The sequence below is a fragment of the Anguilla rostrata genome, chromosome 13 (genome assembly GCF_018555375.3).
Source record: "Anguilla rostrata isolate EN2019 chromosome 13, ASM1855537v3, whole genome shotgun sequence".
NCBI classification, from domain to species: domain Eukaryota; kingdom Metazoa; phylum Chordata; class Actinopteri; order Anguilliformes; family Anguillidae; genus Anguilla; species Anguilla rostrata.
In genome coordinates this window covers 28,682,534-28,699,031 of record NC_057945.1, presented here as the reverse complement: position 1 = coordinate 28,699,031, position 16,498 = coordinate 28,682,534, and the positions used below count along the sequence as shown (strand labels likewise).

Below are 16,498 nucleotides of genomic sequence, written 5' to 3'. Positions count from 1 at the left end.
ACCTCCCAGATAATATCCATTTCATGGGGCAAATGACCTTCAATTTTTATGTTTTCAGGGTTCTTGTCTGGAGCTATAAAAGCAAAGAAATATGGATTTTGTTAGGAGAGGAACTGTTTGTGAAAAAACCGGCCAGTGATATGTGCACAGTGCGAAGAATGACCTCAATGATCCCTAAAGGCATCAATTTTAAAGTTCAATGAGCATCACAACAGACCATGTGAAATATTACTCAATTATGCATCCATGCATTTATTCATTTGACACCTTTATCCATGGCAATTTACTGAGAATTAGAACATACTGTACATTACAGCATGTAAACAGCAATTAGTACAAGGTCAGAGACAACAGAGAGACAGCGCGTCCAGTTAAAGCACACATGCCAAAATCCACTAGAAATCAAGATGAGATTTCAGCCTGACTGTGACAAGATGTGATTTCTGCCTGACTGTGACAAGATGTGATTTCAGCCTGACTGTGACAAGATGTGATTTCAGCCTGACTGTGACAAGATGTGATTTCAGCCTTACTGTGACAGGCTGTGATTTCAGCCTGACTGTGACATGCTGTGATTTCAGCCTGACTGTGACAGGATGTGATTTCAGCCTGACTGTGACAGGATGTGATATCAGCCTTACTGTGACAGGATGTGATTTCAGCCTGACTGTGACAGGATGTGATATCAGCCTTACTGTGACAGGCTGTGATTTCAGCCTGACTGTGACAAGAAGTGATATCAGCCTGACTGTGACAGGCTGTGATTTCAGCCTGACTGTGACATGCTGTGATTTTAGCCTGACTGTGACAAGATGTGATATCAGCCTGACTGTGACAGGCTGTGATTTCAGCCTGACTGTGACATGCTGTGATTTTAGCCTGACTGTGACAGGATGAGATTTCAGCCTGACTGTGACAGGATGGAAACATGGGCAGAATGCACATGATGGGTAGGGGTACATTAACAACCTGAAGGAGGAGTCCTGATTCGCTCTGTGGGTGCGCTGGGGGGTCCCTCTCCAATGGCATTGATGGCAAACACGCGGAACTGGTAGTCCACGTGCCCGTTTAACTTGAGGAGAGCTGACGCATGGTTTCCTGGAACTCTCAGAAGCTCCTTCCATTTTCCAGGTTCCCACTCACTCTCCTCATATTCAATAACGAACTCTGTTTAGACAAAACCCACAAATCAATGCCCAGACACCAGACCAGGTCACAAGTTCTATTAATTTTGGGACAGGGATGCTCAGGTCATCTGCACAGTGCAGATGCTAGTATTAGGAAGGCTTGCAATGCGCAATAAAACTATGTAAAAGGACAGACAGCTTCAAGGTGCACATGATTATGCTGTGGGCCGATGCTAGGTTTGCAGTCAGCCAAGGTCAGGTGAGCAGCCTCGTTACCATTTGTGGAGCTGTTGTGGTCGTCCCCGGGGACCCATTTCAGCTTTGCACTCTTGTTCTTGTGTTCCGCCACCACTACGTCCTCCGGAGCATCTGGGACATCTGACGCAATACCGCAAGAACACGTTAAAGTACAACACCCCTAATGCAGGTGAAAGCCAAACCGACAACTGTGATGTAATGACTCCATTCACGCCCACCTGGTTATTTCTGGAGACACACAGCATCGATTGGCTGAGAGGAAAACTCCACAAACGGCCAGACTAAAGCACACAATAATCCTTTGACTGAATAATCTTTTGCAGTTGCAGACCTAGGCAAAGCCGAGTTTCCTCAGCTGTATTCTGCAGGGTAGAGCTACTGTAAGTGTACTAATGCGTTAGGATCCCTGATGTGTTGAACGGCCCCATGTTCTGGAGATCCCTGGTGAGAAATACAGTGATGTGTGTCATGTAGCATGTTCCTTTTTATGTAGACTGTATGCTGAGTGGGATGAACAGTGGAGAAGGAAGCTTTTATCTCATATATGAAAGATTCAAGCACTTCTGGGCTTCTGCTTGTGAACAGGAGTCCATCTACTGTAGCACTGCACCTTGCATACTCTTATACTCATACTGTCTTATGACTATGAGTCTGTTCCATGAACCTATTCCATCCATCCATATGTTTTTATGAAAAAAAAACAGCATCAGTGTAGAATATACCTTCTTGGCATATATACCCTCTTGTTATACTGGCAGAAACCCTTAAGTGTGTGTGTGTGTGTGTGAGTGTGTGTCTGGTGTGGTGTGTGTGGGTCTGGTGTGGTGTGTGTGTGTATGTGTGTGCGCGTGCATCTGTGCGTGTGCTCCGGGAACTGATGTGTTGATGAGTTGAGGTCTCTGAGCTACTGAATGGAACAGGTTTACACACATCCCTGTTTGAATATTCAGTAATGTGTTACATGTACATCGCTGAGGGCCTGGAAAGTGTAGTGGTGTTATGCAGATCCCTGCTGGGTTGAACAGTGATGAGATCGACTCTCTGATGTATTGAGTGTTGTAGAGCAGATCAGGTACACTCACGTGCATGTTGAATATGCACAGTAAACGTGCTACTTACCCAACACGATGAGCTGAGCTGTGGCCGTGTCCTCATCCAGAGGGGTTACGGCCCTACATGTGTACGTGCCCTGGTCTCCATGGCTTACATTGAAGATCTGCAGAATCCCGTCGTCCACAAAGAACCTGTCCACATGGAGATAAATGAAGGTTCTGATTTGTACAGGCGGAATCCCAGAGATCACAGGAAACTCCCACTGGGTTAAAAGGCGAAGTACTGTGACGAATCATCCACCTTACCCAGCATTCTCAGTGTGGTTGAAGACTAACTCCACATCATCCTTTTCCCAAAGCATTTCAAGGTCACCTTGGAAAGACTTGTCGTATTCGGCCTGGCAGGTGAATTGGGCAGTGCTCCCCTTCAGGATTCTCAGGTCTTGCGGTGGGTCCACTATTCTGGTAGGATCTTAGACACAGATTTTTTAAAAAGACATTTTTTATCTGTATTATTGTTTTTTTCTCTTCTTTTCTTTCTTTCTAAAACGTGCTCTGTACCTTTTTAGATTTATGAATGTGGGTAAATCATTATGGCCTTATCATTTCCACAAACAACAACATATGTTAAATTCAGGCATGCACGCACGCGCACACACACACACACACACATACTTTTTAATTAAATTATACCTTTTATTTCCAGCGAAGCAGTAATTGCAGATTTGCCCTCAGTATTTGTGGCAAAACAGGTGTACTGTCCCATGTCCCCCTTCTCAGCAATGTGGATTTCCAGTGAGCCATTCTCATGAACCGAGGATCCTGGTTCCTCCACAGAGCTTGTTGTGTCATCCTTGGTCCTAAAAGATTTATAGTGATATTTATCAGTTGTATACATTTGTGTAACGGCAGGTACTTCTAAAATGAATGCTAAAAACAATCTGCATAAGATCATGTTTACTGGCTGTGCAAAACTGTAAATTATTACATTTAGCTTTTTTTGCATTAGAAAATATTCTAAATATAGTAAATATATAATAAAGAAGAACACACTAATTTCTGGAGATTATTTAACATTTATACAGATGTTTAGCAAATCTTCAGCAATCATGATGGGAACAAGGATGAGACACATTTTTTGATGTTACACACCTAAGTATTGATCTTGAGACAATTAGAATTTCAAATGAAAGCTTAACAGCTGTATTGATCATTTCAGCTTTGTTATACTGTAAAGATTTTTTTTTTTTTTAAAAACAAGATACATTTATGAAATGTTCACGTCCACAATTAGGCATTCTGAACCATATCCAGTAAGCACAATCTGACACTCATGTCGATAAAACAAGCTGGCCTTACTACCACCCGTAGCTTTCATTAGAGTTTAAGTGAGGAACTCAACATCCTGTCAGCTAGCTTCTCTGATCACTTAAATTCCCCATGTTCAGCAGTGCGTGCACTGTAAATACCCAACACGTATCAGCAAACATATTCAATCTTAGTTTTTCACCAGAGGTCTCCCCAAATGGGAATTGATGCACATACACTCGGACTGCAGAACTGGCACTTACAGTATCATCTGTGTCACTACTAGGAACAGTGAAGAAATCCTTTAAAAATACGTTTATCCTAAGAGAATGCCATTGCTTGCATTGTAAATGTTAGTTCTGGCGGGTTGAAAAAAAGGCCATTAATAGAAGTGCTCCAAAGCCATATTTTGTGACCATATGGTCGTGTCTAGCACTAGACTACCACTCTCCACAGGGATGGCTGGGGGCTTGGGGCTCAGGCGGAGTGGAGGGTGGGGATGGGGGTGGGGGCAGATGGGGGTGTCACTCACCAGGTGATTGAGGAGGGTGGAGAGCTGAAAACCTTGCAGTGCATGACCACACTTTTCCCCTCTGTAGCGGCGTACTCTTGCTTGTCCGCCGTGAGAATCATAGGAGGCAAGTCTGTGAGTATAGACAGCGGTTAAATAACACCCAGCTTTATTCTGGAAATACTGTCCGCTACAACAGACGCTCACATACAGTAGCCTGCCAGTTTATTAACTGATGTGACTGAAGTTTCTTGCCCATAAGCTGCTTCTGTCAAGTGGCTCGATTGCATTTCTGAAAGCCATTAGTGTCACAATGGCCAAGGAGTCATTACACTTGCTGACGCCAATGGGAAGGTCTGGATAATCCAAAAAATCTTGGGCCAAAAATCCAAGTTTTTATCAGTGAATAAAAATGGGAATAAAAAAAATTATAACAAAATTTCTCACAATGTCAAAATAAAGTAAATCAAAAATATTATGCCTAGTACAATGTGACTACTGCATAATCCACAGCCATTTCTCAAGATGAAACTTGTTTAATTAGGTGGAACAGAGCGCTGCAAATAACTAAAATTGATACGCAGAATCTTTTTTTATAGTTCTGTATATAGGCTAAGTATGAATAATACAGTGGCAGGGGGGAAATAATTCTCATCATGATCGCAGTTGCCCTGCAATCTGGACTCTCGATACGATCGTTGAGGATCGGGCCGCGCTTTCTCAAACCCCCGGCAGCCGCCTCACAGACGCGGCAGCGGAGCAGAAGCCACGCCGGAAATTTCCAGATGTCCTGTCGACGGATGCAAATGGCCCATTCCCCGCACTCGCGGTGCCGAGTGAGAGGCCCTTGCAGTCACATTCACGCAGCGTTCTGAAGGATCGTATATTACTGGGTATGAGCGTAGGGTGGCGTTTTTCTCCCGGCATCGCAATTTGAAATGTGAGAGCCTGTTAGCACATAAAAGACCCCCGGCGCTGTGGGTATGCTAAGAGGCTCGCTCCTCCGAAGGTGCTGCACTGCTCACTCTCAGACCAGACGCCACTTTACCCACAGGGAGCCAGCATGTACTGTCTGCCTCCATCTATTAGTCAGCTGCAATAAGAAACTGCTTCTCATCACCGGCCCTTGAGCTGGTGAACCCTAGAGTGAGGTGCTTAGTCGGACTGCCTTCAGTAAGCATCCGGTAAAAGGGACATATAATGCATATAATACTAATAAAATGAATGCGTATTAGGTTCCTTTGATGAACGGATTTGTGTGTGAGATTTTAGAGGGCAGTTCTTTATTGTAAAGTGTTTCGAGATCCTGAGGGGAACAGTGCCAGACAAACGCAACCCATTGCTATTATAGATAATCATTATCCAGCATAGCTGCCTTTTCTACCTCTATAATCTGACCATACATAATATGGTCAGATTATAAACATAATAAAAAGCTAAAAAGATTTAAATGATTTGACTTTTTTTTTGAATAAGTGCGCTTATGTAGATCTTCTTGTTAAGCATATGCATTTTTCTAGGGATGTGTGAGGATTTCACACGTCATTAATCTATATAGCTTGAGCTAAAGGAGACTTGATCATGTTCAAGGGACCAACAAAAGAGTTCTGCACTGTATCTGAACCCATAACCTCCTGGTCATGTCTAGTGACATATTCAGTACCCCAGGCAGTATAGCACTTTTTTTTTATGACCCGTTAATTTACAGTAAATAGCCCCTTAAGACCTAAAAATCTATTTTTGTCCCCTGTAGGGGACATCCCTGGTCTTATTGTCAAGAACCATATATTCCACTGAAACCTCCACTACATGGGACATTCAATAGAAATAAGGTAAATAAACATTTTGAAATTATTATTATTATTATTATTATTATTATTATTACTATTATTATTATTATTTTATCATCCGGGTCTCAGCAGGATTGTGGTGCTACTCACACTTATGTACATATGCAGGAGCAGATACTGAACTTACTCATAACCATGATGTTAGCGTTGGCCAGCAGGGTCCCGTGCCTGTTTGATGCTTCACACTGATACACTGCACTGTTGCTAGGCTTAACATTGCGCAGAACAATGGTGTCATCAAGCACATTTCTGTTGGGCACCGATGTGGCTGTGGAAATAAAAAAATTAAAAATAATAATAACTCAATGAAATCCATTCATGCTGCAACTCATAAAACAGGGATGAAAGATTCAGGAAGTAAACCGAATGATTGGAGGATGGGCATCCTTTACACACCCTCGAGAAGCTGTCCGTTCATTCTCCATTTTATTGTGGGCTGAGGTAATCCTGTGGCTGAGCACTTAATGTGCACATCTGAGCCTATGGTAGCCAACTGGCTCTGTGGCTCAAACAGCCACCGGGGAGGCTCTGAGGGAGAACATTGAGAGAAGGTGTTAGTGAAGTCCTGTAATCCAATGTGGCAATTAATAAAAGTGTATCTTTTTAAACCAGACTAACAACTAACAGCCGTACAGATTCAACTCAGAGTTGAGTTGAATGCAGGCTTCAGGTTTTCAGCGCCTTTGGACAAAAGTGTAAGCTCTGTCTTTGAATTATTGCTTATTGATTTGTAGTACATTTCCTGATCAATGGTTCCCTTTAGCCCCTGTGGCACTGTAGCTTTTGTCTATAAATTAATTACATTTTTAATTTATTTATTTGCTCAATGGCAATAAATAAACACTAGGTGGTGCTTTTTCCATAACAAAAAAATAATTGCTTTAACTATGTTCTTCCAAGTGCCTTAAATACATTATAACCATGACAGGATGAATATTGAACATATATAAGTATGTAATATCAGACGACTAATTAGCCACCACAGGCATCAATCACGATTGTGCGGAACATGCTATTCAGAATTCATCACAATGTAAAAATACTGTATTTTTAACTTTAATGAGTGACACTCTATCGTTGCTCTTAACATCCCAATTTCAATCCTTGCTTCAAAGAGAAACAGTGCTATCCTGCATATGACCCTCCCCCAAAATTGTTCAGACGGTATTACTTAATCATACTGAATCATAACATCATAACGTCAGCCTGTGAACTGTGACCTGTAAAACATTCAAAATCAATGAAAGGTAATTGGAATATTGTATTTGCTTAATTCACCTTCGACTCTCACATGGAAGTAGTGGACGGCTTCTCCGTGGGAGTTTATGGCTTTGCACATGTACTTCCCCTCATCATCTGCATCAACCTCCAATATGGTCAGGACCTTCCCGTGGTTTTCGATGCTTGCTTTATCCGGCATTCCCTGGCCTATTTTGATCCACTCTATCCTTGGAGTTGGACTTAAGAAAACATGGCGAGAACTTAATGTGGGTCATGGTAATTGCATATTATAATGAAATAACTTGAAAAGATGGTCTTATCTGTAGGAATAGGTGACAGCCTACTCACAATCCTTCAGCAATGCATTCTAGCTCCAGTTTGTTTCCTTTCACCAGTCCTTTCTCCGTATTGTCACCAGGGGGCACCAGAAGACTGGGTTTTCTTTCCAGAATGGAATTGGCTGCGTAATTGAGAGATGTTTGGCATGTAATGCTTTGCCTCACAGTTTTGTTATATTTTTATAATGTCTGAGAAACGATTAACCCAGCTGGATGACACGAGAGATGATTATGTCTGCATTTAAATATGTAGATGATCACATACTACACATATCTACATCTAGAAAATGTATCATGCATTGTGTATGCACAAATTATATTCAACCATTTGAAATACAATTTCAATTTGAAATAATTACATTATTGTAGTAATGCTGACAATACACTATCACTGTATGACTTAAAATCGAGGTGCTTTCACTAATTACTGTAGCTACGCAGAGCAGCTTGGTGTCATGGGAGTCACAATGGTATGAAATGACACTCACCACTTGCATCGCTATCGGAGTCATTGACAGACTTGGCTGAAATGCAAAGATGGAGAGCAAATGACGTCACAATACCAGGGGATCACATGATGTACAGCCCAGCACGCGGGTGCTGGTTCATGATGAACACAAAATAAAAGTATGACATACATATGAGGACAGTGAGTAATGTTATGCATTCCAAAGTGCTTTGGCTTGTTTGGTATGAAAACAACTGTTCCGCGAGACTTGTAGCACTCTGGGTGGGGGGGGGGGGGGTGACACTCACTACTGCTGACAATCACGGACATGGCCGTTTTCTGGACGATGGTGCGTATCTTCGGGAAGGCAGCGTAACAGCAGTAATCTCCGCGGCTGTCCTTATCCAAGGCGTTGGAGAAGTACAGATTGCCGTTGAGGCCCATGGACACCCTATCATCCTGCTCGATGTGCTGGAGCCCTGGGAAGGATGCAGGAGACAGTTAAAACTGGGATCAAAATGTGTCACATCATATACTGCAGTACTAATACAACATGAGCTACTTTAGAATATTTCTATATGCTTTCATTCTTGATTCCATGCTGGGGATGTTTTTTTTTTCTTCAGCCAGTATTCATTGATTATCCTTCAGCTCAATTGGTTTTCTGCCAATGGTTACAATCTTTACATCATCAAAACCATGTCCACACACTTACTGTGTGGCACTTACTGAGATACTGTAAGCTCCATAATGTTTGCGACAAATTTTTTTTCAAATACATATATACATATACACACACACACACACACACAAACACACACACACATATGCCTTTGACATTATGCCCCAAACATTATGGAGCTTGTACTGGTACAAAGGTCACTTAGCTGCTGGCACACAGATGCTAAAACTGCTCATACACATGTCTGTATATATATTTTATTTATTTTTTGGGGGATCAAGTGTGGTGTACGCTCTGACACTCACTTAACATCATTACAGCTGTAGTCCTCTACAATACAGTAGATCGTGTGTACACTTACATTTAAGCATTTAGCAGACACTCTTATCTGGGGCAAATTATATAAGCGTTTACTACATACTAAAAAGCCTTAGGAAAATGAGCAGATCTAGTGCCACACCATCTGAATAATTGATGGTAGTAGTTCATACATAACATAATCGATAACATAAAGTTAAATCATCTAGTAATGCAACAGGGAGATTGTATTGCATCACGAAACAATGGATATAAATATATTTCAGGATATAGAGGATATGGAGTTAGATGTAGCATTGGTACAGCTAGTGAACACATGATAAATGCTTAGAACTCAGCATTAGTTGAGCCTTAAAAATGAACTCACCTAATGTCATCCAGTAGATCTGCAGAGGAGGAATACCTTTGGGGGGGTTGCATTCTAAAATGAATGCTTGCCCTTCCTCTACTCTGAGGGGTTCATTCTTCTCTTTCGGGAACTTTGGGACATCTAACCAAACAACAGAAGAATCATAACATGATGTGTTGTATCTGAGACTGAGAGCATTGTCCAATAAGCATGTAGTTCCATGAATTCCCTGTAGGTGGCAGGCATCTATTCACAACATGCATTCTCTGTGTATCAGACCACATTACTGCAATAAGTTGGATGGAGCAAATAGTTTCTATTATCAGTGGAGCCACCATTGAATGTGCATAGGAACACAGTTGCCATTGTTCAGATTGTTTGTGCACCTTTGATCTCTACTTTTGAATAAGATTTGCACGTATGTTAGAAATTTCGAGAATTTGAGAATTTAACAGATTTGTACAGGGAAATGGGGGGAATCTAACGGTGAACAGGATAGCCTTTGCCCAAATTTTCAGGGAAAAAAAAAAAACAAAAAAAACTATGCACAGTAATGTTGTTTGCCATAACAAATATGTTTCTTACATGTACAGTTGCTTTTTTCTGTTTGAAGCAAAATGACATAAGCTTTTTGGAACCTGCTACCCAGAAAACATGATTGGTTTGCTCAGCAACAAACTAAACACAAATGCTTCAACACTGGCCACTCAAAATGGCCCTTAGCAAATAACATGACTAAGCACTGTGCTATTCCAATGCACCAATATATGGCAGATGTAGACTATCATATCAGGTATATTCTGTATAAACCCAGTGAAAACTTTGGGTTTGTTAATTTACATGTATTTCAGTAGTCCATCAACAAGGCACCGATAGAGACTCTATTTCAAGCCACCTGTCAAACAATCATTCAATTAATTGTGGCTGTCATCTCAGTGATTCATTCAATTAGCACTTGGCAGAGCAATGTGTATGCTGACATATCACAAATTGGATGCAGAGTGCAATGTAGTAGAATCTAATTAAAACATTGATTTAAAATTAAAAACCCACTACAGTGATAAAAATATTGTAAAACAATAAATGACTAAATAAGTAAATAAAAGCAAATGAAATGCACACTTTTAAGTAAGGGAAAAGATCCACATTTTGTAGTTAAATGTAATCATTGTTTTTGTTTTACTATTTCTTCTTTCATGGACTGACATTGATGTGTGAAAACCCTTCCATATAAAAAAAGATTCTCTCCCTGTGGCATTGACAGAATACGTAGCAACTGGTAAATAGTATTTGGCCTTCTGTGTAAAACCAGGGAAATACATCATCTCCATCCGAAAGTTGACAATGGGCATTTTTCTTTAACAAGCTGTTTCAGTTTTTTACAGCCGGTGAGACAGTCCAACTCAAGCCTAGAATGGGATCAAGCGGGAGGTTTTTTACATACAGACTTCAACTTGTTTAGGTCAAGCATCCTGACAGCCTCCATCAGCTTTTGTGAGTTGATAACTAAACTGTTTTTTGACTGTTAAACTGATTGGGGGTTGAGCTTCTCTGTCACTTAGCTGACATTTGAAAATGTTGATGGTTTATTGTTCTTTGTGTGCTGTGAATTTGCTGGGCCACTGCTTGATATGCATTCTTCAGCAGCGCAAGTTTATTCTTGTTTTGCTATTTCTGCACAAGGTCAATCAGACTCTTTCTGTGTAGTGAAATGAGAGAGAGAGAGAGAGAGAGAGAGAGAGAGAGCCATTTCCCTGAATGTCCTAATGCTCTAGCTCTAATTCTTCTGTTAAATCATGCTGCCCCTCACTTTCCTTTACCATTATGATGTTTGGCCATTGAATGTGTCCATCTCAGGTTCATTTTTTTGTGCATTTTTGTCTATATGTGCTGGTATACTGTGCTGTGTTCTAAAGATAAGTTGCAAGCTGAATATGTCAGTATATAATGTACCAGTAAGAATCTGTGTATTTTGTCATCTTCAATCTATTCCAGTGTTGGTAGCTGAAGTAAGTCCAGTTAAGCAAAGCTGATTCTGGACATTTTCAGGGACAAATGTATTATAGGGAACTTCAGTTTCCAGCACTGGAAACTGTTAACACGGAATTCCGTAGCACTGATCTATGGGCATGTTGTAAACTGATTTTCATTAATCATGGACATTATCTTTCTCCACTTCTTCAACCACTAAACATATGAACATGTGGTACGCATGATCCTTGGGGTGCTGCTTTATCAATTTGTTAGAGGCATGTTTCTTTGATCACAACATACCACAATGAGCTGTTCAAATGTAAGGTGTGCTTCAAAGACCATAAATCCGAGTTTGTTCACACCAAACAAAGCTTCGGAGCTTTGCACAGGCAATAATGACAGTCAAATATCTTGGTCATCCAGTAACTCACTGGGTACTTCTGAGAATTTGTTGTAACCAAATAAATATAAAATAAAAGTACATCCCAGACTGCAACTGGGATGTACTTCTAGAAATTGCACTTTGGAATTGTTTAGAAAGCAGGAGATTACTTTTCAGGCATGAAGCTGCTCAATTTCCAATATCTGTATAATGGCATTAAATACTAAATATATCCTATAACATACATACATATATACAAATATTTCAAGGGTCTGCAGTTCTGCTCGGTTATACTTTAATTTGCTTTGCACCCATACTTGCTGCTATATCTGTGGTTGTTTATCATACATATTTTTTAAAATTGTATGTTCAATATTGTTATTTGGATTTCACAGCACATATAGTGCTGAGTGAGTGGAACCCAGCCAGATTCTGTCACATGCGTGCTAGTTCCCACTGGCCTGGGTTTCCTTTGATGATTTATGTACCTGTTCTGAGATGAAATGAAAAATATATTGAGGGGGGGTGATGGAAAGGCTGCATCACTCTATTTCTGTTCTACAGTCTCCAGGTGTAAATGTGATGGAACTGGAGGGTAAGAGGACTCTGGGGTTTCAAAATCATTCTGCTCAGCAAGTACAATGTTCACTATCCAGCAAGTAAAAGAAAAAAAAAAAGCAGCGGATTTCTGTTCCTGAATCAATTTGAAAAACTCTTAACCTTGGAAAGACTTGTTACTCACGGGGCACGATGAATTCAATCTCCTCAGATATGGCCGTTCCCAGTTTATTGGACGCGTGACAGCGATACTTTCCCTGATACTGTGTCAGGTTTCCTTTATTTAGGATTGCAAACGTCCCAGAGTTTCCCTCCTTTATCACCCTGGAGTCTTGCTGTGGGTCAAACTCCCGGCCATTTTTTGTCCACCGGTATCTAGTGGGCAAAAAGAGAACTTCCATATATACACAAAAGCTCCAGTAGTAACAAAAAGGCATGGCAGTCAGTAATTATAGTAAGTGCACTAGCCAAGCCCAGATAGTGTGATGCAATGGTTAAGAAACTCAATTCATAACCCAAAGGTTACAGATTCCAATCCTGCATGGAGCACAACTATAATATAGATGTCACGCGCTTAACTTGAATTACTCTGCGATTATATACAGCTTTACAAATATGCAGTACTTCAAACATAAGTCGTTCTGCGTAAGGCAACGTGCTATGCAAACAAACAATATTACAATGTAAAGTCAAGCACAGCACTGCGGTTTCAAAACCTGAAAGGCAAGCTGTGGAACATGTTGCAGCCTGAGTGGTGAACAACAAGCGCGTATCGGCGGAGCCTCTCCTGTGCGTCTCACTCACGTGGGCTCGGGATTGCCTTTGGCTTCACACGTCATGGAGAAGCTCTCGTCAAACGGGAAGGCGATCAGAAAGCTGGGAGCCTGAGCAGTGATGGTGGGCAGCTGCTCAACTGGACAGTAACAGCAAAGACAATACTGAGAGGTTAGCTGAAACAATATGGTGTCAGGTGTGTGTTAGGGCGTGTTAATGTATATGTGGACACACACGCACACACACACACACACACACACATAGAAGGATAAAAAATTAATATTTAAATTAAGTAACATGATAAACTTACTGTTTACTTGATCTAAAACTATACAATCCATGGCAGCAGGAAAAAGAACAGAAACACATTCAGTGGTTTTATGCATATTATATTAGCAAGTTCAGCACATCTTTGGGCCCATTTTATTTGTTTGAATGATTTGCACGTACATTCCACATTGACAAAATGCCTTTATACGTCTACAGACATCAAGACATATTGTATTTTTCAAAGATTTCCAAATATTTCATTAAAATGATCCCTCAAAGTCGGGGATCTGAATAATGTATGTGAAGAATCCTCGAGTCAGGTTTCCAAGGAAACCATAATATATGCATCGTAACTCCAGCATCAGTGATTGCAGAATACCTGCATGCAATATGAGCAAACCTGCAAGGGCTTTTCATTAAACATTTGAGATTAATTTGGACAAATATGATTCTGTTGACATATATTCTGCTTTCCAATTACCTATGAATGTTTTGTGACAGAAAACCATTTAGTGAAAATTAAAATCTGTTTTGCTGTGAGGGTTCATAAACCAGGAGGGCTTCACTAGACCACTCCTGGTCTGGCAGGGCCAAAGCGCTTATGACAGTCAAGATTAGACAGTCAGGTTATACACAATATAAGGTACCTTCTGGCATTGTGAGGAGCACAGCGATTCAGTGAAAATGGTAGACATTTGTGAATATAGACAAAAAATGAAATCAACACAGGGGAATTAAAGAATGTGTCATGAAGCAAATTGCACAACAAACCTCAGGCGCGGCAAGGGAGAGCACTTACCCTCTAGTGGGATGTCAAGGGCAGGGGCAAGGCAGATGATGCTGGAGGCCACGCCCAACAGGAAGGCCACGCCCGGGCCCGGGAGCAAACTCATTGCTCTACGGCTGAGGGGAACCTTTGGAGTTCGGGGAAGAAACCACGCTGCTGCTCCCTCCCGCTTCTCAGTTCATCTCAGTCAGCGGCACGTCAGCACGCGACACCTGCGAGCACACGGAACTCTCCGTTAATCCCGCCACACTCCCAAAGTAAATCACGCACAACCCCCCCGGCGGCTCAACGGGCTCTCCGCTTCCCGCCGTACTGTAACAGTCACTGAAGCTTCTGAAGGCCCACACCCCCCCCCCCCCCCACCTTTTCAATAAATTTCAAAAGCAGCCCGCCACACTGATCTATACTGCAACGCTCTATACAGCACATCCTCCCAAGAGACCCCAGGGACTTTCGGTTTGTTTGTCAGTGCACATGACAGAAAGCATATTAATATGCACAACTGTACAACCTTTTATGAGTTTTTCTTATTTTTTAAAGGTGGAACTCTCTGCAGTCTTTTTAATACACAGGTACTGTTGCAGCAAACATCAATGATATGAAAAAATTACACATTATAGGAGCAGATGAGACCACCAACAAAATAAGATGATGTTTAGCTTGGAAGAATTGTTTTATCTGCTGGAAACTATACCACATGCCTTCCTATCTAATGAGATGTGGTTGAGCTTAGTTAGGGCTTGAACAGACTTCCTAGGGAAACAGTGGCACGGTTGCGTGGGTTGTTGGTGGGCCAGTAGGGAGCAGTAGTCCCTGCCAATGATGAACCGATTTCCCAGAGCAGTTGTGGAGGCTGAGATGGGGATTATATTTTAACCACGGTTTCAACTCTGTGGTCTTTAAAAATCCCATAGCATTTGCTGTAAGAGTTAACCCTGGTGTCCTGCTCACATTCCAAAACTGGCTCTTTCAATCCAACCACCTGATTTTTTTTTTTTTTTTTTGCATTTCATTGGACATACAGACCCACACATTGCCTACTTACTTACTCAGGTCATCTCTGTAACTGAGAAAGGAATCATTTGGCTCCTGGTTAAATAAAATACATTTTCAAATTAACTTGGATTTAAGGCAACTATTTGCATACCCATTGTTGCACTGTTCTTATAGAAATGTAGGCAGTTTTAATAAAGATGTTTAGAGGTCATTAGAGATATGAATTCAGCTGGGTCCCCAAACTCTTGTATCTGAAAGGAACTTCGACATTAAGAGTGCTAAATTAGCAGTCGGCTGTTCTTGCAGCCGGACGAAGCTGCGTGAAAAAAATAAAAAAATAAAAAAATAAAAAACAGGCATATTTTGCACCCAGAATATGAATAGGGCAGACCATAATGAGCTTCATTTTACAAGAACAGAATGGGGGAGGAGGTAAAGGACACAGGAATGCACACACTGGTGGCAACATTACCCATAAGCCTCTGCGATGGAATCTCCTCTGTTGTTCATTAGCTTCCCTTATGCTGGCAGTGACCCAGCTCATTAGGTTGCTCTCATTTCAGCTGTAAATTGTAAAATGAAGAGCAGTGTAGGATGCTTCAGAGTTCAGAATTCAGTGACTCTACTGCCTTGCTTTTTTCCTCAAAATCTGGTGTGTGTGTGTGTGTGTGTGTGTGTGTGTGCATGCGCTGGAGGGTAGACTTGTGACTCTAAATAAATCTACGTAGATTCCAACACCTGAATCATAAATCATAGAGGGCTCACGGAGAGTTGCCGAATACTTAAAGATATTAGCCATCCTCATAAACACACATAGAAAACCTCCATGGTAAAACTAAAAAGACCATATATATATATAGTCTTTGAACAGGAATAATAATAATATTTCAATACCTTTGGGTTGTAACAAAAGCCAAGATATGACTGCCTGAAGAGCCATCTACTTGCCATGATGTCTGAACTTAAAAGCCAGAAAAAGATTTGCATTGGGACAGGGGAATCCCTGACCGCAAAGCTCTTTATTTCAACAGGAGGGAGCTGCCGTTAGAGATAGCCATGCTCCGATGGACCTGCTGTTTTCAGCAACAGCTGGCTTTTTATCTTTTCAGCTTCAGCTTTTTAGAGTGTTTTCAGGAAGACAGTCTTATGTTTGCTTCCTTAATCTCCTCCCTCAGCTCACAAATCCAATTAAAACATGGAGGTCAAATGGCAGTTCATGAAAAGTAATTGAATAATTGACAAGACAGTGAAAGAGCCAATTTAATTTATTTCTCTGTGGGCTTCTATTTTCAAAA

The 16,498-nt window shown here is 41.2% G+C and overlaps 1 protein-coding gene across 18 annotated transcripts in view; it reads right to left on the bottom strand.

The window, feature by feature from the left end:
* The window catches only part of chl1b (cell adhesion molecule L1-like b), a 74,284-nt gene that overhangs the window by 15,637 nt on the left and 42,149 nt on the right, over positions 1–16,498 (bottom strand). For 15 of the 18 annotated variants that reach the window (XM_064304856.1, XM_064304857.1, XM_064304855.1 and 12 more), the window contains exons 2-19: positions 14,220–14,419; positions 13,461–13,478; positions 13,181–13,289; positions 12,561–12,751; positions 9,481–9,603; positions 8,422–8,592; positions 8,154–8,189; positions 7,676–7,787; positions 7,385–7,566; positions 6,503–6,634; positions 6,234–6,374; positions 4,278–4,389; positions 3,131–3,297; positions 2,744–2,909; positions 2,505–2,629; positions 1,404–1,505; positions 970–1,167; positions 3–73 (exon numbers count right to left, since the gene is read on the bottom strand). In XM_064304856.1, the coding sequence (XP_064160926.1) occupies positions 3–73; positions 970–1,167; positions 1,404–1,505; positions 2,505–2,629; positions 2,744–2,909; positions 3,131–3,297; positions 4,278–4,389; positions 6,234–6,374; positions 6,503–6,634; positions 7,385–7,566; positions 7,676–7,787; positions 8,154–8,189; positions 8,422–8,592; positions 9,481–9,603; positions 12,561–12,751; positions 13,181–13,289; positions 13,461–13,478; positions 14,220–14,313 (2,250 nt within the window). In that variant the 5' untranslated portion in view covers positions 14,314–14,419. The remainder of the gene's footprint in view (positions 1–2; positions 74–969; positions 1,168–1,403; positions 1,506–2,504; positions 2,630–2,743; positions 2,910–3,130; positions 3,298–4,277; positions 4,390–6,233; positions 6,375–6,502; positions 6,635–7,384; positions 7,567–7,675; positions 7,788–8,153; positions 8,190–8,421; positions 8,593–9,480; positions 9,604–12,560; positions 12,752–13,180; positions 13,290–13,460; positions 13,479–14,219; positions 14,420–16,498) is intronic. The other 3 variants (XM_064304861.1, XM_064304859.1, XM_064304862.1) reach the window with 3 other exon arrangements.